At 44.5% G+C, this 24,943-nt stretch overlaps 1 protein-coding gene across 1 annotated transcript in view; it reads right to left on the bottom strand.

Moving 5' to 3' along the window:
- Positions 1–24,943, bottom strand: part of slc25a10a (solute carrier family 25 member 10a) — a 67,086-nt gene that overhangs the window by 15,688 nt on the left and 26,455 nt on the right. Inside the window, exons 5-8 of the mRNA XM_028818369.2 lie at positions 21,403–21,444; positions 14,060–14,103; positions 10,220–10,290; positions 8,299–8,391 (exon numbers count right to left, since the gene is read on the bottom strand). Of these exons, the coding sequence (XP_028674202.1) occupies positions 8,299–8,391; positions 10,220–10,290; positions 14,060–14,103; positions 21,403–21,444 (250 nt within the window). The remainder of the gene's footprint in view (positions 1–8,298; positions 8,392–10,219; positions 10,291–14,059; positions 14,104–21,402; positions 21,445–24,943) is intronic.

Raw genomic sequence — 24,943 nt, 5'->3', positions numbered from 1 at the left:
TGTCATCTAGAACGTATAAAATTTTTTAAGAGCTGAAAACACAGAAAGTGTGTCTGCCAAAAGCATTCCAACAACTGAGAGGTTAGATGACCGTGGTCTTGTTTGAAAATGGTTGTAAGTGGGGCGTGACTTGCAAAAGTCTCCGTCTCAAGGAACTTGCTTCCAAAGGTTGTAAGTATGATGTGACTTGACTGTCTCGCGGGAACGTGAAAGCGTCTCTCTTCAAAAGATCACGTCTCCTCACAGGAGAAAAAGTCTCATCTCGTCCCAAGATTTTTTTTAATAATATAGAGATATCTGGACAAATCAAGTTTGGACCTTCATTTAAACAGTATCTTTACATCCTATGAACAATCACACTCTAACTTTAGCTTTCCATCAACACAACTTTTCCACTCTCTCCAAATTAGAAACTTGGCTGAACAAAATCTGCCCCAATTTTCCTCAACCTATTTCTATCCCAGAAGAGATATTGATCAGTCTTGGAAAACTCGGACAGCATTTCTATAATATATAAAAACATCAGAAGGTCCCGTCCTTTTAAAAGATCCCAAAGTACAGTGGGAAAAGGAACTCTCACTCAATATTTCAGAAAAGGAGTGGAAGGCAGCCATGCACAGAATTCACTCAAGCTCCATATGTGCAAAGCATTCAATTATTCTCATTTAAAATTGGCCAAAATGTTTCCAGGGAAAGACCCAACCTGCGAACGTTGCAATCGAGCTCCAGCCTCACTGGGCCACGTGTTTTGGGTGGCGTGTATCAAATTAACATCATTCTGGAACAAAACTTTTTAAATGCCTGTCAGACAGTCTGGGTGTCAACGTAACTCCCAATCCATTCACAGTTGTGTCTGGTGGGCTCCCAGAGGGGCTTAAAGTGGAGAAGGACAAACAAACTGTAATCTCCTTTACCTCACTATTGGCACGTAGTCTTGCTCAACTGGAAGAATCCTAACCCACCTCTTTTAAGTTTGGGGGTAACTGACTAACTATTTGAAACAAGAACGGAAATGACCGGTGAGGTCAGCTCAAGCCCATTTCTGTACAGCTATATCGTTGAGTCAACACGAGAGTCCCTCACTCGAAGTCGCTCCTGCTTGACGATACCGTTGAACTGACACCCACAAATACTGCTTAGTATCAGCTCATCAGTGTGCAGATCCCTAAATTTCGATCTAAAGGAAAAGAAAACAATGGCAACAATGTTTAGCATCCATTTCGGGGTGGCAGGCCATGTTTACTACATTACAGGACCATCACTGGGGCCCCTGCGTTTTTCAAATCGGACGAAAACGTCCTGCCCGAAGGATTCCTCGAAAATATCGGCAGACACTATAGATGTTGACTTTTGGCATCCAGGTAAAACCCATCAACGTTTGTGTCACCGGTAACATATACAGTTCACATATCTGTATACAGTGCATCCGAAAAGTATTCACAGCGCATCACTTTTTCCACATTTTGTTATGTTACAGCCTTATTCCAAAATGGATTAAATTCATTTTTTTTCCTCAGAATTCTACACACAACACCCCATAATGACAATGTGAAAAAAATTTACTTGAGGTTTTGCTAATTTATTAAAAATAAAAAACTGAGAAATCCCATGTCCATAAGTATTCACAGCCTTTGCTCAATACTTTGTCGATGCACCTTTGGCAGCAATTACAGTCTCAAGTCTTGTTGAATATGATGCCACAAGCTTGGCACACCTATCCTTGGCCAGTTTCGCCCATTCCTCTTTGCAGCACCTCTCAAGCTCCATCAGGTTGGATGGGAAGCGTCTCTGCACAGCCATTTTAAGATCTCTCCAGAGATGTTCAATCGGATTCAAGACTGGGCTCTGGCTGGGCCACTCAAGGACATTCACAGAGTTGTCCTGAAGCCACTCCTTTGATATCTTGGTTGTGTGCTTAGGGTCGTTGTCCTGCTGAAAGATGAACCGTCGCCCCAGTCTGAGGTCAAGAGCGCTCTGGAGCAGGTTTTCATCCAGGATGTCTCTGTACATTGCTGCAGTCATCTTTCCCTTTATCCTGACTAGTCTCCAGTCCTTGCCGCTGAAAAACATCCCCACAGCATGATGCTGCCACCACCATGCTTCACTGTAGGGATGGTATTGGCCTGGTGATGAGCGGTGCCTGGTTTCCTCCAAACGTGATGCCTGGCATTCACACCAAAGAGTTCAATCTTTGTCTCATCAGACCAGAGAATTTTCTTTCTCATGATCTGAGAGTCCTTCAGGTGCCTTTTGGCAAACTCCAGGTGGGCTGCCATGTGCCTTTTACTAAGGAGTGGCTTCCATCTGGCCACTCTATCATACAGGCCTGATTGGTGGATTGCTGCAGAGATGGTTGTCCTTCTGGAAGGTTCTCCTCTCTCCACAGAGGACATCTGGAGCTCAGACAAATTGACCATCGGGTTCTAGTCACCTCCCTGACTAAGGCCCTTCTCCCCCGATCGCTCAGTTTAGATAGCCAGCCAGCTCTAGGAAGAGTCCTGGTGGTTTCGAACTTCTTCCACTTACGGATGTAGCAGCAGACATTTTTCTGTAACCTTCCCCAGATTTGTGCCTCAAGACAATCCTGTCTCTGAGGTCTACAGACAATTCCTTTGACTTCATGCTTGGTTTGTGCTCTTTCATGAACTGTCAACTGTGGGACCTTATATAGAGAGGTGTGTGCCTTTCCAAATCATGTCCAGTCAACTGAGGTGGACTCCAATTAGGCTGCAGAAACATCTCAAGGATGATCAGGGGAAACAGGATGCACCGGAGCTCAATTTTGATCTTCATGGCAAAGGCTGTGAATACTTATGTACATGTGCTTTCTCAATTTTTTTATTTTTAATAAATTTGCACAAATCTCAAGTAAACTTTTTTCACGTTGTCATTAAGGGGTGTTGTGTGTAGAATTCTGAGGAAAAAAAATGAATTTAATCCATTCTGGAATAACATAACAAAATGTGGAAAAAGTGATGTGCTGTGAATACTTTCCGGATGCACTGTATCTGAAAAAAATCTAATTCTCACTTAATAATAATAATTTTTTGCATTTATATAGCGCTTTTCTCACTACTCAAAGCGCTCAGCAATTGCAGGTTAAGAGTCTTGCTCAAGGGCCCAACAGAGCAGAGTCCCTATTGGCATTTACGGGATTTGAACTGGTTTGTTTCCTGCCTTGCGCCCTGTGTTGGCTTAATTGACTCCGGCAGACCCCCGTGACCCTGTGGTTAGGATATAGCGGGTTGGGTAATGGATGGATTTATATTTCTGCTTGTCTTGATGTGTACGAATGTTAATACAACATTTCTAGAAGCCTCCGACGTTACATTTTGCTTAAAAACGTCCTCTCTGCGGGATTGAGGACGCAGGTTTTTGGCAGATCCTGTTTGCCCCTATACAGTCTTCTTATTGCTGCTCGTTCCCCAGGAACTACTGCTTTGCATGCTGTTGCCTCATATGCATGAGATCCCTAGTGACCCCGGTATGCCAGCTGCCTGCTAGCTGCCATCTTCTGCTATCACCTGTCCAGCCTGTGACGACCCTTCTGCAGATTCCACTTCTATGTATTTTAGTCAGGCAGGCAGGCCCTTCGCTATTCCCCATTAAATAAGGTTTGCGTCAGGCCATCAATTTCCTGATTTAGTGTGCTTGACGTCTTTATATCGAACAGAGCAAAAGCTGACCTTTAAGATACTAACTTGGACTTTTTACAGACTTTAGGCCTCAGCTGGCTGTACGTGGACTGTGACCGAGAGACCTCATAAGAGAATATATTGCGGAAGCAGACGGTGCAATGCTGGATTTTCCTAACTCCTGTGTCACTTACTTCTATAGACAGACAGACAGACCCTTTATTTGTCCCATTGGAGAAATGTGGCATTCTAAGGTTACCAAAGCGTAACAATTTCACCATCTGATGGAAATAAAAGTTGATTGCTTTATTCATATAATAAAATAACTGGACTGGCACTGCTGGCCCTGGCTGATTCCAGCTGTATGCACAATGCTGACAGTATGGGCTGCAGCCCCCAGTGACCTTAAATTAGTTAAAGTGAATTCAGGAAGGGCGCAAACAGATCTCTCAGTGACAGCTTTTTACATATTTTGAGGGTATATCAAACACTAGAGGCAATTTAAAAATTATGCGGTAGCTGCAACAGATAGAATTGGATACAATAGAAAGTGTCAGTCTCTCTCTATATATAGAGGAGGTCATCAAGAACACAGCTGGAAAATTGTGAAGAGGAAATTTCACACAAACATTTGGACGTTTTTCTTTACACAGAGATCTACAGACACTTGAAATAAGTGACCAAGTAGTGTGGTAGTAGTAGGACTTTAGGGACCTTCAAAATTTGACTTGAGGTTATTTTGGAAGAATTAGTGGATAGGACTGGCAGGTTTTGTTAAGACTGAATGGCCTGTTCTCGAACAGATTGTTCTAATGTTCTAACACGTTTGCGGTGGATCAAAAACATACCATGTATTGCAAAAAGATGTAATAAAATAATAAAAATGTTCAACATGCGCAACAAAAGCAGGAGAGAGACCTAAGAAAGAGCAGGACAGCAGGCTGAAGTGGTATGGATCAGTGATGAGGAGAGACAATGTACATGTGGGCAAAAGACTGATGGGAGTGGAAGTCCAAAGTGGAGGTGGACGGGCAAAGTAAAAGAAGATTTGAAGGAAGAAGTCTTGACTGGAGGAGGTCCAGAACTGAACCGAGCTGTATGGAGAAGGTTGACCAAGGAAATTGACCCCACATAGAAGTGGGAAAAGAAAAAGAAGATGAAGAACTGGTGTATTGTTACTACATTACCTCTAATTTTTAGGTGCATTATTGGAAGAGCATTGATTTATGATCCATTTTAAGAACATTTTTATTATTTACTAGTTGCAAGGGAAAAAAATAAAATGTAGTCTGTAAGTTATTAAACAGTAAAACATTAACATTTAAGAAGTAAAGATATATTGAGCACTACTGGAGTGGTTTGGGGTAAACTACATTTTAAAGGCGCTATAACACAACAGGTAAGTAGTACTAACAGTCGCTAAAATGCATTTGGATTATCTCTCGGTAGTAGATCCCTTGTGAAAGGCGCTACACGACCGCTGTGGTATAGAAATGACATTTTCTATGTGATCGTCTAAATTTCTGCCTGAGAACCTTGCACTACGTGCCTGTGATTTACTTCTTAAAATAATTAATGACAAAAGGAACTTTAAGTGTTGCGGGGTTTTAGTGACCCAAACTCACCTTCAGGGACAGTAAGTAGTAGTGCAGGGTAATTTACAAACAGAGTCGTGCTTCGATGGCACCGATTACTTTCATTCGCAAAGATTTCCACTCTCCCAGGATCTGACGGGGCACTTGAAGTGTCACAAACAGTGCGAGAAGAGAGGACGCTGCCCAAAACTGGGAAGCTCTCCACCCCGCGGAGCAGCCCGATATTCCACGCCTCCCAGTGTCCACTTTGTTCTCACACACATTGTTTAGAGCTCGCCGCAGTTAAAATGTAGAAAGACGCAAAGCTGTTTTCCTCATCTCTTCTACTATCAAGTACTGCCAACTAAAATAAAGTGACAATGTGGCAGTTTCCGCGACAGTCACCTGGACGAATAAATAAAACTTCTCAGTCAGAATGCGCCTGGCGGCGGAGGGGTCAGCACTGTAGTCCAGAGAGGAGGGCTGGGAGAGGACAACGCAGGGTGTACTTCTATGGGAGAGATCGGCGCGTTTGTGTTTACTTCTTTTCAATATCAGTAAAATAACTCTCCCACAAATAACAACAATTCGTAAAGACGATATAAAAATGGCGTCCACAAACAAAGAGATTAGTTCCTGTATTATAATATGTTCTGTGATCAGGCCGTGATCATCAGCTCTCTCTGGATCGGTTCGCAGCCGAGTGTGAAGCGGCTGGGATGGGAATCAGCACCTCCAAATCCGAGACCATGGTCCTCAGCCGGAAAAGGGTGGAGTGCCCTCTCAGGGTTGGTAGCGAGATCCTGCCTCAAGTGGAGGAGTTCAAGTATCTCGGGGTCTTGTTCACGAGTGAGGGAAGAATGGAGCGTGAGATCAACAGGCGGATCGGTGCGGTGTTCGCAGTGATGCGGGCTCTGCATCGGTCTGTCGTGGTGAAAAAGGAGCTGAGCCGTAAGGCAAAGCTCTCAATTTACCAGTCGATCTATGTTCCTACCCTCACCTATGGTCATGAGCTATGGGTAGTGACCGAAAGAACGAGATCGCGAATACAAGTGGCTGAAATGAGTTTCCTCCGCAGGGTGTCTGGGCTCTCCCTTAAAGATAGGGTGAGAAGCTCAGTCATCCGGGAGGAGCTCAGAGAAGAGCCGCTACTCCTCCGCATCGAGAGAAGTCAGATGAGGTGGCTCGGGCATCTGATCAGGATGCCTCCTGGACGCCTCCCTGGTGAGGTGTTCCGGGCACGTCTAACCGGGAGGAGGCCCCGGGGAAGACCCAGGACACCCTGGAGGGACTCCCGGCTGGCCTGGGAACGCCTCGGGATTCTCCCGGAAGAGCTACAGTAGAAGAAGTGGCCGGGGAGAGGGAAGTCTGGGTATCTCTGCTCAAGCTGCTGCCCCCGCGACCCGACCTCGGATAAGCGGAAGAGGATGGATGGATGGATGGTCATAGGTAATTTCCATATTGCGTGGTCATACGTAATTTCCGTTTCATACGTAATTTCCATATCGCGTGGTCATACATAATTTCCGTTTCAAACACGAAAAGAATTTTATATTATTGATATTTTTTGCTATACATGGCATGTTTTTGATCCATAGTAGTGTTCAAAGGCAGTTGCTCTCTCTGTAGATGAACTGCAAGCACCCAGTAATTATAGCCAGTATTAACTGCTCTGTATGATCGTTTGCTTGTCACAGCACACCCAGGTCTTTGCCTGCTCAGTGTCCCATTCCGATTGCTCCAAATGCAGTATTTCCTTTTCGAAAACAAATAATAAAGTAGCCAACTGTGATAGGGCCTTTCACGCCATAACCTCCTCCACCTTGAACACATATGACCTCCTGCACGACGAGACAAGACAAACAGCCTGCCCGCCACCCAGCTGCTGCAGACCTCCATTTACTGACCTTGGGACACAGTCAAAGATGTTGCATCTTCCAGTCCATAATGTGCAGTGAAAAACCTTCAAGCAAATTCAGCATCCGCCACTCAGTTTCGTTTTCGGTGAACGTAAGAAATTTGACGCACGAGAGGAGATCGTTCCGTCTAGTTGTCGCTCATTTCTTCAGCTAACAGCTAAGCGGTCCCCTCCGCTCATCCAGATCCTTTTTGAAGGTTGTCCGGGTTTCTGCTTCGATGACGTGGCTTGGTAGTTTGTTCCAGATTCCCAGAACTCTTTGCGTAAAGACCTCCTTTCTGGCACTTTTGCTTCTTTTCTACTGGTGTCCTCGAGTACGTGATTTACCGGGAAGTTGAAAGAATTCTGCTGGCGCTACTTTGTCAACGTCTCTGAACGACTGCACCCCAGCGAATATGGACAGGCCCCCTAAACAAAGACTGCGACGACAGCCACACACATTATGATTCAAACAGGCAAAGTGAGCAAAAAAGAATGGACCGTTAAAAGAATTACTTTGAAATTATGTGATTATTAGTAACAAAAATTAAGGGTGTACTCGCACTTGCAATTCGTTCCGCGCCCGAGTATGTCTGTCGACATGTAATACCCCCCCAAAAGTCTAGTTCGTTTGATTAGTGTGATTGCTAAGTGCCAGGCCAACAGCACCGTGCCTTGAAAGAGGTGGTCCTGAGCACAATACGGTAGGATTTGGGAACAGTGTGATCACTGAATGTGCCCGAGCACGGCTCACAGACATGACATCACTGAAGCGACGTCATTTCATTCGATAACATTCGAGTTAAAAACAGGTTTTTATTCTCTCCTCACAGATTGGCAAGAAATTCTGCAAATTCTTACTTTAACGTCATTTGTCTCCGTAAAAATCTTCTTGTCAGTGCAGCACGATTAACAGCAAACCGCTGTAAATAAATCTATAAGAGGGTAGCGTCGTAATGCCCTACACAACTCCAAAAGAAAAACAACAAATAAGGAGGATCATTTTGACATGCACTCCGTGTTCGGATCTTGTTTTGGCTTTACACAAAGCCGCAAGGTGATGAGTGGCAGGCCAGCAGGGGGTAGTAGGGAGTCAGTATAAGTTTGCTCGGGCACGGTAGGGAAGAAACGGGCCTAGTGTGAGTACACCCCCCCAAGGTTAATCAGAGGACCACTCCCCAAAAACACTTACCGCAATAAAACTGGAAAGGAAGTGGGTGAAGATATTATCCGACAGGAAACCCGTGCTCAGAACGAGCTGCTTAGCTTGGTCGTAGCAGGCCAGCTGTAAAGAGAAAGCAACAGCAGACTCAGTGCTACAATTCCTGCTCTCCTGGTCCATGTCATCGGACAAGAAAGGCGTACTCAGCACTTCCAGGCACAAGCTGAGTATTATTGGCTAAAAATGGCATTCACCCTTTGATGTATGCCCTTTCGTAGAACATGCAGCGGGTTCAGGAAGTTTGGTTGTAAATTTGGTTTTAAATGTCCAAAAATCTACAGTACATAACACGTAACAACAAAGTGTGCATGTGTGTTCAGATAGTCAAAAAAACTGAAATCTCTCCTTCATACAAGTATTCTGACCCTTCACTGTGGCACTCCACTTGGATGGGAGACCATCTTGGAAAAGCTTGGGTGGCTGCTGGAAGAGGTGTTGGCAAGGCCAGCAGGGGGCACTTACCCTGTGGTCTGAATGTAGACCCCAATGCCCCAGTGCAGTGATGGGGACACCATGTCAAGTCAAGTTGGGGAGCATGCACTGGTACAGCGCGTTTGCCGCACCCACCACACAACGAAACAACTCAGGATCCTGGTTGGCAACCCCGCAGGCAGACACACGGTCCAGTCCTACCCTCCGGAAATGACCCTCTATCTGCCACAGCCAGGTGTTATGTGGGCGACCCCTTGGCCTGGTCCAGCCACTCTGGATCCCCAACAATGAGGATCTTACAAGTTGGATCACCCTCGGGGGGGGGGTTAGCGCCAAATGGCTGTAGTGCCATAACTGACACTCCCTCACAATGCAAGTAATGTGCCTCATTCGGGACTCCATGAGCAACACAAAGTCAAACTAGCGGGACCCAAGGATTTTCCGGAGAGACACACATAAAGGAGTCCAGTCTTCATTTCAGGTCACTGGATAGCGTCCATGTCTCGCAACCATATAGCAAGACAGGAAGCACCAGGACCCTAAAGTCTTGGGGACACCGTGCTGTAAAAATGGCGCCACCCTTTGGCTGAGACATAAAGCCGAAGTCCCGACTCTCTCTGGTCATTAAAGATCCCTGGGCATCCTTAGTAAAGAGTATCCCGATGTCCTGGCTAAATTGCCCACTACGGCCCCCTAATCATTCCCTGTCAATCCCAACCCTTCACTACCTAACAGCTCATGTGGTGAGCATACTGGTCCAAAAATGGCTGCCATTGCATCATCCAGGTGGGCACTGCATATTAATGGCTCTTCACTCTTGATGTAAAGCGCTTTGAGTAGTAAGAAAAGCGCTAAATAAACGTAAGGAATTATTAGTACTATGTTACTCCATTGAAAGCCTTTTGGCTTTATCTCATTTCATGAAGTTCATGCATAAGAAACTTTGTGAAAATCCTTCTGTAATATTAAAAAAACTATTCAATCAAATGTATGATCTGGACGGTGGAGGTGGGCTATCAAGCCTCCTTCAGGCAGTAGGCAGGAAACGGTCCAGGACAGACCCCCACAGGGTCCCCTTACAGCAACACCAGGGTAGGTTTTTTTGTTCTTTATTTCGCCTTACACTATTTCTTGTATTAGGAATTAGTTCGTTTTCGCCTACCCCTTGGGGTCAGAGACCAACGTCAGCCATTGTATAGCGCCCTTGGAGCAATCGCAGGTTAAGGGCCTTGCTCAAGGGCTCAGCAGAGTAGGATTCCCTTTGGAAGTAACGGGGATTCAAACCGGCAGCCTTCCAGATACCAGTGCAGATCCTTATTCTCAAGAGCCACCACTCCGTTTAGAATTTGCCAAAAAAATTCAAACAAGAGAGTCTTTGGGATGCACAATATACAGAACATATAAAATTATTATATACAGTATATCATTTTTGTTTGCCTAGAAAGACATCACATCTTACCTGCCCCACTGTGACCAGAGCCCCTCGACTAGATGCCATGGTGGCTCCAGAAAAAAGTTTCCTTAATCCCTCTGGAAGAAGAAGACATGTTGCAGTTTTAGGATGCGTCCCACGGGTCTAAGACCACAGTACAGCTCCAGTTCAATTAGTTCCAATAAGGTACACTTAATTTTTGAGCAAAGCGTGTTGTATAAGAATCACAAATACATGAAACAAAGAAAAGTAACATAAACAAAAAACATAATGTTGAAAGAGTGAAACATGAAGCATTCTATACACACATACTAGTTGGGTTAACCGGCTTCACGCGGCTACAGTGGCATCGGCCAATCACAGTATGTCGCGGAGGACTTTTCTGTATACATTATTTGTATTGCCCCCCCATCACCAAACAAGGGCCAATATTATTAGTTGACTGGAGCCCCTTACTTTAAAACATGAGACATTCAATTGTCCAGAAGTAAAACATTCCTGTCGTAGGTCACTTCCTACTTTTCTTAGTGACTCGGCTTCTGTAGCTGGCCATTGCAAAATGCCGTTATAGAGGAAACTGTGTTCTTTGGAATTCAAACTGGTATTTAGTAGGAATAATGGGTATAAATACAGTCATATGAAAAAGTTTGTGAACCCCTCTTAGCCTGCATAATAATTGACTCTCCTTTCAACAAAAAAAGATAACAGTGGTATGTCTTTCATTTCCTAGGAACATCTGAGCACTGCTGTGTTTTCCGAACAAAGATTTTTAGTGATGCAGTATTTAGTTGTATGAAATTAAATCAAATGTGAAAAACCGGCTGTGCAAAAATGTGGGTCCCCTTGTCACTTTGCTGATTTGAATGCCTGTCACTGCTCAATGCTGATTATTTGGTTGGATGAGCTCGTAAGCCTTGAACTTCATAGACAGGTGTGTCCATCATGAGATATAAAGGTATTTAAGGTGGTCAATTACAAGTTGTGCTTCCTTCCCTTTGACTCTCCTCTGAAGAGGGACAGCATGGGATCCTCAGGGCAACTCTCCAAAGATCTGAAAACAAAGATTGTTGAGTCTCATGGTTTAGGGGAAGGCTACAAAAAGCCACCTCAGAGGTTTAAACTGTCAGTTTCAACTGTAAGGAATGGAACCGGGAAATGGAAGGCCACAGGCACAGTTGCTGTTAAACCCAGCAGGTCTGGCAGGCCAAGAAAAATACAGGAGCGGCATATGAGCAGGATTGTGAGAATGGTGACAGACAACCCACAGATCATCTCCAAAGACCTGCAAGAACATCTTGCTGCAGATGGTGTATCTGTACATCGTTCTACAATTCAGCGCAATTTGCACAAAGAACATCTGTATGGCAGGGTGATGAGAAAGAAGCCCTTTCTGCACTCACGCCACAAACAGAGTCGCTTGTTGTATGCCAATGCTCTTTAAAACAAGCCAGATTCATTTTGGAACAAAGTGCTTTGGACTGATGAGAGAAAAATAGAGTTATTTGGTCAGAACAAAAAGTGCTTTGCATGGCGGAAGAAGAACACCACATTCCAAGAAAAACACCTGCTACCTACTGTCACATTTGGTGGAGGTTCCATCATGCTGTGGGGCTGTGTGGCTAGTTCAGGGACTGGGGCCCTTGTTAAAGTCAAGGGTCGGATGAATTCAACCCAATATCAACAAATTCTTTAGGATAATGTTCAAGGATCAGTCACAAAGTTGAAGTTACGCAGGGTTTGGATATTTCAACAAGACAATGACCCAAAACACAGTTTGAAATCTACAAAGGCATTCATGCAGAGGGAGAAATACAATGTTCTGGAATGGCCGTCACACTCCCCTGACTTGAATATCATTGAAAATCTATGGGATAATTTGAAGCTGGCTGTCCATGCTCGGCAGACATCAAATTGAACTGAACTGGAGAGATTTTCTATGGAAGAATGGTCAGAAATACCTCCATCCAGAATCCAGAGACACTCGTCAGAGGCTATAGGAGGACAGCGTCTAGAGGCTGTTAGATTTGCAAAGGAGGCTCAACTAAGTATTGATGTCATATCTCTGTTGGGGTGTACCTGTCTAATTTTGTTATGATGCATATTTTCTGTTAATCCAATAAACTTAATGTCACTGCTGAAATACTACTGTGTCCATAAGGCATGTCAGAAATCAAAAGGAAGTTGCTACTTTGAAAGCTCAGCCAATGAGAAACAAAAATCTAAAGAATTAAGAGAAGTTCCCAAACTTTTTCATATGACTGTATAATGCCACCCCATGGCAGGTCCTGTCGGCATCCATTAGATTTGAACGTATCTCTTTGACATGTAATCTTGTATTGCTACAAAATTTAGATTGCTAGCCTCTGAATCATCGTTTACATTAACTTCGTACAAACGGCATCGAGGTTTACAGGCCGCACATTTACACGGCCCACGTTAATAAGCTGAACATCTTAAGTGCTGCACAGATAAGATCAGGTGAAAAGAAATAATAATATTACAGAGTTACATACAACACCCACCCCCCTCTGTGTTCTGTCCATGGGGGGGATCACTTTACCAGGCACAGCAAGCATTTAAACTGACCAAGGTGGGCCGTCGCTCCTGACTTGTGTTGTACCCTGGGCTTGAAGTGGGCTGGCATTTCCCTGTTAATGCACTGCAAACCGCTCCAAAGGGACAGCATAATGCGTGTATTTTACCAGCTCACAAACCCCCCCCCCATTCTAGAATGTTCATGTATCTAAAAGAGTGCTCAACCATCCAGGCCGGCTTGAATTTGTATGCCATTTACACCTCATCGTGAGGAGTAAGGAGAAGCCGACAGAGCAGAGGGCTACCACGTGTACCCAAGAAGGTCACCTTGTCCCCACGTCTTCTCCGAGTTTCGCCCCTAACTCTCCCCTGACACCTAATCAAAGCACCGTGATGTCCCTACAACTGATGGATTAAAGGCCAGAAGTCCACATGACCGTCATAATCAAGTTCTTCCATGTGAACCCTGAATACCATGAGGACTGATTGTGAGGTCATTTATGTTAGGTAGAAGGCTTAGAGAAGGATGGGTGGTCTCATGGCCTCAGACCCCCTGCAGATTTTATTTTTTTTCTCCAGCCATCTGAAGTTTTGTTTTTTTCTGTCCTCCCTGGCCATCGGATCTTACTTTTATTCTATGTTAAATAGTGTTCCCCAATTCTATTTTTTTTTTTTTAATTTGGTCTTTTTTCACTTTCTTCATCATGTAAAGCACTTTAAGATCCATCATAAATGTTGTTGTTGTTTCACGTTTTCCACGCTGCTCTCCACCTCGTCCCTTTTCTTCCTGCAGCCCATCAAGTCAGAAGTGTGACCTTAAAGAAGTCGTCGGTTCACTTGGACATATTGAAAAAAAATGACACATAAATAATAGGAGGATTGTTCTGTGCTTGTGAAGTGCAGGAGAGGTCAAATAGAAAAAACACATTCTGTAAAGTTATTTTTATTAGTTAGCCTGGCGGTATCAAAAAGCCGGCGTGTTAAGGGAAAGAAATAAAACCCCAGAGAAGGTACCGGGAGCTACACTGCTTGCCGGCGCCATTATTGTCAGCATCGATTAACCCAACAAATGGAACTCGGATTGTGGCTAAAACTAACAGGCATCTTGCGTAAGGCTGCCATTAGGCTCATGTCATTAAATCTAAATTTGCAAAAATGTTCCGCACCTTCTGTTTTAAAAGATGCCCCCTAAATGCCAAGAATGCCTGTGGTCTGTTCCCCTTATTAGGTTAATATTTGACTGGGTTGAAAATGACGACAGGATGATAACCTCGCATAAAATACAATAAAACACTGCCTCTCTCTCTGGCCCACTGAGCCATTATTCCTTACCTTCTCTCCAGACCCTGAACATCCCATCCAGTGCGTGAGCGTAGCTGAAACAAAAAGAAAAACAAAAATGGAGCATTAAAAGGCCACTGCGAACTTCAGATCATGAGCCAAACCTTCAGTGAGATTCTTGGACGCCGTGCCTGCATTGCTCATGTGTTAGAGCCGTCTTTCCTTGTGATCTCATTTCAGGTGTGCCTTGAAACCTCGGGGGAAAAAAAAACGTGCCGCAAAGCCATGGAAATAAAAATAAAACCAATTCTGATTTTTTCATAGCCCGACAAAGCAGTGAGGCAAAGATCCAAGAGGAAGCGAGTCATTGTCTCAATATGAAGAGCAAGGATGTGCTGATGGTAACGATTAAACCTCTGTTATCTGCTTTAGGCGGAGTGGTGGCCCTGAGGCTAGCGATCCGCACTGGCAATCGGAAGGTGGCTGGTTCAAATCCCGTAAAATGCCAGAAGTGATTCCACTCCCTTAACCTGCAATTGCTCCGTCCTGGGTATGACGTTAACCTGCATCCAGCTCTGTAAGGAGTTCTCTGCAACGAGTGATGTCGCTAACCGAGTCAGAGGTGACTTAAAGTATACGGGAGGATGTGCGCAGGTTCTATGCAAATCCCTTTACATTTTATATAAGGTACTTGAACATGCGTGGATTTTGGTATCCTCTGGGGTATTGGTTCCAGGGTTAGGGTTAGGGAGGGCTAACTGTACAATGCAACACGAAACAACAATGGTAGATTAGAGGTACCAAAGGACCTGGGGTAACGGCAGAAAGCTCTGGGCCTATGGCAGGACCCTGAGGGATTCCTCACTGGCTTACGAACTAAGGGCTCAAGTGTATTCACTGTGCCCAACAAATTCAAATCGTATTCTGTGATATCATCTACTGTTGAATTCTGCTCTGTATTTGTAATACTTCTACTGCACTATTATATTGTAATAATAATAATTCTTTAATAATACTTTGCAATTATATAGCGCTTTTCTCACTACTAAAAGCGCTCAGCAATTGCAGGTTAAGGGCATTGCTCAAGGGCCCAAAAGAGCAGAGTCCCTTTTGGCATTTACGGGATTTGAACTGGCAAACCTTCCGATTGCCAGTGCAGATCCCTAGCCTCAGAGCCACCACTCCGCCTGTAGCGAGGATTACTTGTATTCTGTTCTGTGTATTTTATTGAATTTACCCCCGCCCCTTCTTTTTTTGACACACACTGCACGCCCAACCTACCTGGAAAGGGGTCTCTCTTTGAACTGCCATTCCCAAGGGTTTTTTTACGAGTTTTTCATTGTCTTCTTAGAGAGTCTAGGCTGGGGGGCTGTCAAAAGGCAGGGCCTGTTAATGCCCATTGCGGCACTTCTCGTGTGATTTTGGGGCTATACAAAAATAAATTGTATTGTATTGTATTGTATTGTAACATGATACAAATAAAAGTGTGCTCAGTAATGTTAAAATTGCACATTTTTGATACACGTGACGTAACAGGCAAACCAAGAAAGTGAGGCTTTAAGAGGCTGAAGGACATTCAGGGATACATTTAGATGACGGTGCTTTGAAGGCCTGTCTGTAAAATCTCTGGATGCAATATAGGGGGAAAACTTTTTTTGAAATCTTCGTCCTTTGCTTCTGTCTTTTGAAATGCACCATGTGTTATACATTACGGTGTGGACAGGAGCCAAGTGTAATCGAAGGTGCAGTGTTACTGCAGAGCAGACACACACGCTCTTATTTATTTTATATGCACGCACTTGGCCTGACTTAACACTTCTAGGCATCAACCAAACAAAGCCCAAAAATCCACACCGAGTCCTGACAATGGTGCCTGAACACTTGCCAGGTCTCAATCACACGGACTTACTGAGGCCGGGTGTGCAGACCACTCTTAGAGCAGTAACAGTGCATGACAGCGCCCTCTAGAGGCATACTGCAGATATAAAAAAAATTCCAAAAAACTAAATACACAGTAAATTATTTATAATAAATTTGGAAACATTCCTAAAATCCCGTTTTCACTTCATCATTCTGGGTTATTGAGTGTTGTGCAACGAGGGGGAAAAAATGAAATTAAATGATTTTAAAATGTGAAAAATGTGAAGACTTTCTGACTCCGTTGTGCTAAATCCGTCTCTCTTTTAAATCCACTTTTTTTTCCAGTTCAGGGTTGACAATACCCCCGGGATCAAATGGAGCAAGCAGAAAACAGCTTTACACGGAATCCCGGCCTGCCCTTATCACACACCCCCTGTCACACTCGCATCAGGCACGTTTAGAGTCACCCACTGGCCCTCCAGAGGGTCCTGACAATTAACATCAACGGCCGAAGGCCTTGGTGAGCCAAACAAAACAAAAATGATTTTCATTGCTGGCCTTTTCATTTGGAAACCTTCATTACTAACTAACATCATAAGGCGTATTGTGTTGAACTAAAAAGCAGACTGCAAGATCTCGCTTTGCGTGATTGAATTTCCAAGGTCTCGGCCGAAGGAAAAGCCATTCAGTGCGCGCTGTGATGTACATAATGACGCAGGAAGTCACAATTACTATAACAAGCATGTATATTTAGATAAAGTTATTTATTTAGTCAATGTAGTTAATTGTTATTGTCCATGATCTCCAGAGAAATTTAGAAATGAGTAAAAAGTTTAACAATAATAATATACTTTATTTATATAACACCTCTCCCATGCTCAATTATTATTATTATTTGCTACATTTGTAAAATGAGGGATGCCCATACCAAGGGCACGGTGGCACAGTGGGTAGCGCTGCTGCCTCGCAGTTGGGACACCTGGGGACCTGGGTTCGCTTCCCGGGTCCTCCCTGCGTGGAGTTTGCATGTTCTCCCCGTGTCTGCGTGGGTTTCCTCCGGGCGCTCCGGTTTCCTCCCACAGTCCAAAGACATGCAGGTTAGGTGGATTGGCGATTCTAAATTGGCCCTAGTGTGTGCTTGGTGTGTGGGTGTGTTTGTGTGTGTCCTGCGGTGGGTTGGCACCCTGCCCGGGATTGGTTCCTGCCTTGTGCCCTGTGTTGGCTGGGATTGGCTCCAGCAGACCCCCGTGACCCTGTGTTCGGATTCAGCGGGTTGGAAAATGGATGGATGGATGGGATGCCCATACCCAACCAACAGCCATACCACATGAGCTTCAGAACAGATAACCCTCCCCGCCAGCACTTGGATGGGACACCATCTAGGAAAAGCTTGGGTGGCAGCAGGAAGAGGTTTTGGAGAGGCCAGCAGGGGGCGCTTACCCTGTAGTCTGAATGTGGATCCCAATGCCCCAGTGCAGTGACGGGGAACATTGTGCTGCAAATATGGCGCCATCCTTTGGAAGAGACATAAAAATGAGGTCTTGAGGTCATTAAAGATCCCCAGGCATAATCAGTAGAGTGTATCCCGATGTCCAGGCTAAACTGCGCTCCATGGCCTTGTTATTCAGGCCTCCTAATCATCCCTGGTCACTAATTGGTCATCTCTCTGACTACTGCACCACCTAGCAGCTAAAGTGTGGTGAGTGTACTGGTGCAGAAATGGCTGCTGTCACATTGTCCAGGTGGGAAATGCAGGATTTGGGAGACCCTGTTCTGTGGGGCACCAACCTCACCCGGAAGTGTTTTGAGAGCTGCAGAATCATAGCACCGGAAGCACTCTCGGGGGATTAGATAAAAGGAGCTGCCTGCCTCATGGTGTTCCTACATTGATGGATTAAAAGAAAGAAGTCTGCATGACCATCATCATCAAGTCCTTCCATGAGAACCCGAAATACAAAGAGGACTGTTCATTTAAGTTAGGTAGAATGCCCAGAGGGGGCTGGGCGGTCTCATGATCTGGAACCCCTGCAGATTTTATTTTTTTTTCTCTCCAGTCGTCTGAGTTTTTTTTTTTTTTTGTTTTTTCTGTCCTCCCTGGCCATCACACCTTACTCTTATTCTATGTTAATTAATGTTATCTTATTTTAATTCTTACTTTGTCTTTTATTTTTCTTTTCTTCATCATGTAAAGCACTTTGAGCTACATTATTTGTATGAAAATGTGCTATATAAATATAGTGGAACCTTGGTTCACGAACACCTCGGTACATGTACAACTCGGTTTACGACCAAAAGTTCGCCAAACCTTTGCCTTAGTTCACGACCACACACTTGGTATACAAACAAGCCAGTTTCCCTTTCGGTTTGTGCGCGCTGATGATTTCCGCACATGTTGCATTGTTCTCGGTCAGACGTTTTCTGCTGAACTGCTGCAGTGTAAGAGAGAAAGAGAGAGAGCAGGCAGGCTCGTGTGCTGATGAGAGAGAGAGAGAAAAGGAGAGAGAGAGAGCAGGCAGGCTCGTGTGCTGATGAGAGAGCAGGCAGGCTCGTGTGCTGATGAGAGAGAGAGAGAGAGAGAGAGAGAGCGAGAGAGCAGGCAGGCTCGTGTGCTGATGAGAGAGAGAGAGAGAGCAGGCAGGCTCGTGTGCTGATGAGAGAGAGAGAGAGAGAGCAGGCAGGTTCGTGTGCTGATGAGAGAGAGAGAGAGAGCAGGCAGGCTCGTGTGCTGATGAGAGAGAGAGAGAGCGAGAGAGCAGGCAGGCTCGTGTGCTGATGACAGAGAGAGAGAGAGAGAGAGCAGAGAGAGAGAGAGAGAGAGAGCAGCAGAGAGTGCGAGAGAGAGAGAGAGAGAGAGAGAGAGAGAGAGAGAGCAGAGAGAGAGAGAGAGAGAGAGAGAGAGAGAGAGAGAGAGAGAGAGAGAGAGAGAGAGCAGGCAGGCTCATGTGCTGAGAGAGAGAGAGCAGGCAGGCTCGTGTGCTGATGAGAGAGAGAGAGAGAGAGAGAGAGAGCAGGCAGGCTCGTGTGCTGATGAGAGAGAGAGAGAGAGAGAGAGAGAGAGAGAGCAGGCAGGCTCATGTGCTGAGAGAGAGAGAGAGAGAGCAGGCAGGCTCATGTGCTGAGAGAGAGAGAGAGAGAGAGAGAGAGCAGGCAGGTTCGTGTGCTGATGACAGAGAGAGAGAGAGAGAGAGAGAGAGAGAGAGAGAGAGAGAGAGAGAGAGAGAGAGAGAGAGAGAGAGCAGGCAGGCTCGCTTGCTAGAGAGAGAGACAGCGCGTGTAGCTGAGAGCGAGCCTGTACGTGCAGCTGAGCAGGGAGCCTGGGTGTTTGTTAGTGTTATTCAATGTTTTTACATTAGTTTACTATTACACTGTGCATTCTATGGTGTAATTAACTATATTTGTGCTTAAAAATATTTTAAAAAATATATTTACATACAGTTCGTACAGTCTGGAACGGATTAATTGTATTTACATACAATCCTATGGGGGAAATTGCTTCGGTTCACGACCAATTCGGTTTACGACCAGAGGTTTGGAACGAATTATGGTCGTGAACCGAGGTTCCACTGTAAATGTTGTTGTTGTTGCCTCACCTCGGAGAGCCAGAGTTGGGAGGAGGTGGACGAGGCTTGCGTGGAGGTGTGGAGGAGGCAGCAACCGAGAGAAAGAACAGGGAAGAGAGAAGCTAATGTACTGTGGCTTTATTGTGCTTATGGCGGGAAACGCTTGGTTCAAAGAGTTTCTCACTAAATAAAGACTCTTGTGCTTTGAGCCTGCTTTCTTGTGTTGGGTTTTTGGGGAGCTGGAGCACTCCCTACTGTCCACACACTGTAAACACATATGGCTCCCTGCTCCCCTACACTATTGTGGGTCTCTCTGCTGTAGCACACTCCACAAACAGTTAACCAGGTTGGGGTTGCTACCTTCCTTTAGGGTCCTGCGTATTTATATTAATATATACATTCGAAGAGCTACGACAGCTGCCCCTCTTGGCAATTCGTATATTCAATTCAACAATCAAAGAGCAGGGAAGTTATGATAGCATTAGTAAACGACCAAGAGTACAGAAATTAAAGGAACGCTGGTATCTTACGATTTGAAAAATTGGGTTGTTCACTAGTTCTTATTACCGGTATACCGCACAACCCTAACTGACAATAACAAATGAGAAAGCGAGCGATCTTCTGACATAAAATTATCTGCCAGGTAATATCAGTCTAATTAAAGTTCCACACGCCACACAGGTAACAAACTCATTACTCTCTATGAACTGAGACGGAGTTCAGGTTTATTATTTCCATGTTCTGCTACTTTCACTTCAGCCTGCTTTTTCAGACACCAACACCCCCCGTCAGTTCTCTCGCTCTCATTCTCTTTCCTACTTTTCCCCACCACATTCCCCTTATTCTGCTTTTTCCAGAATCTGACAGATCAAAACATGGGCCTCAAATTTACTGCTGCTTGCATTCCTCCGTTCCAGCCACAGTGAAAAGCCCAACTCTCTTAAATTGTGTACTTAACCCCTAAACACATACACACGCACTGTCAAGACTACAGGGGACGTCAAAAGAAGAATTCCCCTCTCTGTTACCTCACTACTGCTCTACTTGTGTGGAAGGAGGCTTCAATCACACCTTAACTCCAGAATCTCACTAATTATAGTTGCATGCATCACACATAAGCCTGTTATTTAAGAAAAAATAAGCAGGCTGACGACACTCACGTGTACCGGTCGTTCCCTCCTAAGGAGTCCTTGCATGTCTGTCTGATATCGCAACCCGGATGAAGGACCACCATCTACAGCTCAACCTAGCAAAGACAAAGCTTCTTGCCATCCCGGTCCAGCCATTCTGTTCAACTCCGCATCTCTCATTGTCGCTAATACCTGCCAATTCAGTACGCAACCTTGGGGAGTCAGGGAGGAGGTTGACGAGCCATTCAATTTCTCTGACCACATTTCAACTGTCCCTCATTCACGGGAGATTCACACTGTGTAACATCCACCAGATCAGGCATTATCTGACTGAATATACAGCACAACCTCTGGTCCAGGCTTTGATCTTGTCATGTCTGGTCTACTGCAAGTCACTTCTGGCAAGAAGACCTGCATGTGCTATCAAGATGGTGCAAAATTCTGCATCCCCTGCCAAGGCGGGTGTGTGTCACTCATCTCTTCATGTCGTTACATTGGCTCCCTGTAAAAGTATGTCCCACTGAGGCACACGGCCAAGTAGCTTGAGCAGGTCCACTAAATATAGACAATGACTGGACACGGGAGGAAACAGTGCCAACCACTACACTACTGTGCGGCCCCAGAGTTAAATTATGACCCACCAAAACAGAAAGATTTATGCTTTGCTAACTGTACCAAATAAAAAAATGTGCTGAAGCATTCAGTTCTAAGAGAGCAATTTGTGGTAGCAGATGCGAGGGGTGAATAATTTTGATTCCCACTACACAAACAAAACAAAAAACAAAAGAAGCCAAACCCAAACCCTCTTGTCGTGACACGGGATTTTTAAAAAACTGCTACTTACTTTCTTCTTAGTTCAGCAGGAAGCTTCATATCATTCTGCATTCTGAAAACAAAAAACAACGAGAAGCCATCAGCTTATTTTTTAATATTCCGTCTACAAGTCTCTTCACAACTCCCACACAAAATGATGGCAGCAACAGGAAGTACTTGATTGGTTTTAATTGTAGCATAGCGTTTCCCCCAGTCCATGTGCAGTTTCCGCTATCTGCAGTTGGAAAATGTTAAACGGAAAAACAAAAAATTTGAACAGGAGCGTCAGTAGGCCTTGTGCCCCAGGAACCAATTTACCCAAACTCTGCTCTAACATTACAGTAATTATTTACCGCTCAGATGCTGATCTTTCTGACCGCAAAATCAGTCATTACGATAGCAATTGATGAAAAGAATTCATAATTAATTGCAGAATTACGGTATTTGAGGGTTCCTCTAGAGTGCCTCTTTCTCTTGCATTAATCAGCATATTGTCATCTCATAACAGACTTTACCATAACAAGTTTGGTATTTTTCCATCCAGCCATTTTAGCTCTAGACCGTCCTCAAGAAACTGTGACACAGGCACACACGCATCATCGAGATATCAATGTTTTCGGTATCAGGGGACCCTAAAACGTCAAGGAGGAGATCAAAATTTTTTACGACTCATAAGCTTTTGCTTCTCCATTATAGATGATAGGTTATGGTGGGGGAAGGCGCAAAGCAAAAAATATAGGACTTAAAATTTCAAAACAGTGCATTAACCTCCGGCATGAATGATCCTGTTGTCCACCGTTTTTGACGTCACCTGCTCCGGCCATCCTCCCTCTTGCTGATAGTCACACTATAGCATCAGAGGTGTGAAAGCTATCCACACTCGCGGTATCACCATAAATATAACTTTTAGTTTGCTTAATACAGTAAAATCTCGCTATTGCTTATCCATGCCTACAAAAGTGTAACCCACCGGTGGTCTACTTGGCCATGCATGGTAGGTAAAAAACAAAAAACATTTTGGGGGCCTAGGGCTAGGGGGTGGAAAGAGAGAAAGCGCAATGTGATTTCTATTTTATCCCTTATACCCAAATAACCATTACTGACAACATAACAATACGCTCCATAACTGTAACACTTGGCAACAATATGAAATCTATGTCAAAGCTATCGCATGTACAATATACTACCTTAATCTAAGACTACAAAATGTCAACAGAAATTTAGAAGATATATTTCCATGACCAAATAGTGAACTTTGTGAGCTGGAATGTTAAGGGTCTCAATCATGAATTAAAGAAAGAAAGAACTCTCGCACTTAACAAGTTTAAATGCCATGATTGTATTTTTACAGGAGACTCACTTATTAAGCAAGGACCCATTTCGGTTAAAAAGAGAGTGGTCTGGCCAAATTTTTCATTCTAGCTATACAAAGTAAACCAGGGGGTGGGAATCTTAATACACAGAACTATCCCATTTGTAGTGTCAGATGCAATTTCTGATTCTGAAGGGCGATATGTCACAGTGACGGACAATTTAGCTAATACTAAAATGATTCTGATTAATATCTATGCACCTAACGTGGATGATAGAGCTTTCTTCCAAAATGTATTTGCATCTACCCCTAATGTGGACACTCACAAAATTATAATGGCCGGAGGCTTTAATTGTGTTTTAAATCTAGACCTGGGAAAACATTTTGGGGGCCGATCATGCAGCAGCAATAACAATGTCTACCTGGTGCCAAGTGGCGTGGCTAAGTTATTGAACCCCATTTGTCATTGGGGCTTGCAACTGTTCCCCATGCATGAGGAATTCCCATTAAGAACAGGTCATAAAATCACACGGAGCCCCTGCCTGTTGATACTTCTGATTGAATGGTTTAGTCAGGTCCTCAGATCGGTGCTGCAGCAGTCACTTGGGGCATCTGGTGGAGCCCTAGAAGATGACCAGCCTTAACTAAAAGGTTGTAACAATGTGAACCTCCAGAAAGATACTTACCAAGCCTCAAGTGGTGACAGCGGAGGTCTGGCATGCCTGCCTAACCACATTTCTCCCTGCCGAGCTTGCATCCCACCCGAACCAAGCCCTAGTTTTCCTATAGGATTAATGTTTCTTCAGTATCCGTGCACGGTTTCTGAGGAACGTAACCTGAATGTTCTTTAGGAAAGAAATTAAAGGAAACAAATAAACCCCGGTGCAAACACAACCCACACAGTGTGCAGGCTGGGAATGGGACCCCACATCCCTGAACTGTGAGGCAAACATGCTAAGCTTTGTTTGATCTGTGATTTTAAATTATGAAGCAGAGTGGGGACATCAGGGACAAATGGGTCTTTGTCCCAAACATTACGGAGGGTACTGGATGAGCTTGTGTTTTCTTTTTCAGTATCTTTTATCTGTTTGTCACTCTGTTGGCATAACTGTCCTCTCTGATCACCCAGCACACAGCATTGAGTAGTGGATGGCCCAACATTAAACCCGGTAAGAATGAGGAGCTGACACACTGCCACTTCACGCTAAGTACAGCTCCTCCACGGTTTACACAAAGCATGACTCAGCTCAAGAGGACCATTCCCTTCTGTTTACTTTAAGCCAGGAAAAATCCCAAGTAGTGTTCTTTCAGCTACAAGCTGAGTGCTCAGGGGTCTGTCCTTTTAGAGAACCCACACCATCCCACAGAAAATGAAAGTATTAGCTAGTGTCGTAAAAGGACGGACCAGCTGCTCACTGCCACCAATATCAAGTCTCCTCTAGAAAGTCTACTGAAAATTTGCAGTTCTCTGCCCTTCCATACGCCACCAAAAGTGAAAAGCCCAAGGTCCTCGGAGAGTTCAGTGTCAACTCCCTGCCAGCCTGAAGGATATGGTTATGAGCTTCAGAACTTAGGTTAATAAGTTATCAATATCAAATCCAGTTATTCCAGTTCAAGGCCATGAGGGCTGCAGTCTATCCCAACAGCATTGGATACAAAGCAAGAATAAACTCGGGACAAGGTTCTGTTACATCACAGGTTCTACCCACATGGTGCCAACTTAGAACTGCATATTAACCTAAAATGCACACATCTGGGATGTAAAATGAAAACCAGAACACAGACGCAAGTTTCCCCACTTGGGACGGGCAATTTCTGTGGAAACGGTGCCAATGTGAATTTTATTTTAATGTTCCACAGAAGGGTAACGGTATGTGTGGCGATTTCCCAATTCTTCTGTCTGTTTTAGCGCCCATGTGTGTTCAGAGAGAAAACTGATTTCACTTTTACTTGTCGTTATGCTCCTATTAGTGTTGGGCTGGCACTAAAATTTTGATATAAATATTTGACAATTCGTTTTGTTCTTTTGTGGGCACCTTCAAGCAGCACTTGTTTGACACTTCCACGCTGGCAGAGATCTGCACCAGATATGCAGCTAGTCAGTGGTATTCAAGCTCTGGGACACATTCCAACACCTGAACGTGAAAATGTAACGTATCTCCATCACTTGTCTGCTTCTTTAATTCCCCTTAACTGAAAACAAAGCAGATGACACGTCAAAGAATGACTCCTACTCATCAAAACAGCTTCACAGTCCTCT

This window comes from Erpetoichthys calabaricus, chromosome 14, assembly GCF_900747795.2.
Source record: "Erpetoichthys calabaricus chromosome 14, fErpCal1.3, whole genome shotgun sequence".
Classification (NCBI taxonomy): domain Eukaryota; kingdom Metazoa; phylum Chordata; class Cladistia; order Polypteriformes; family Polypteridae; genus Erpetoichthys; species Erpetoichthys calabaricus.
This window is presented reverse-complemented; position numbering and strand designations above follow the sequence as displayed.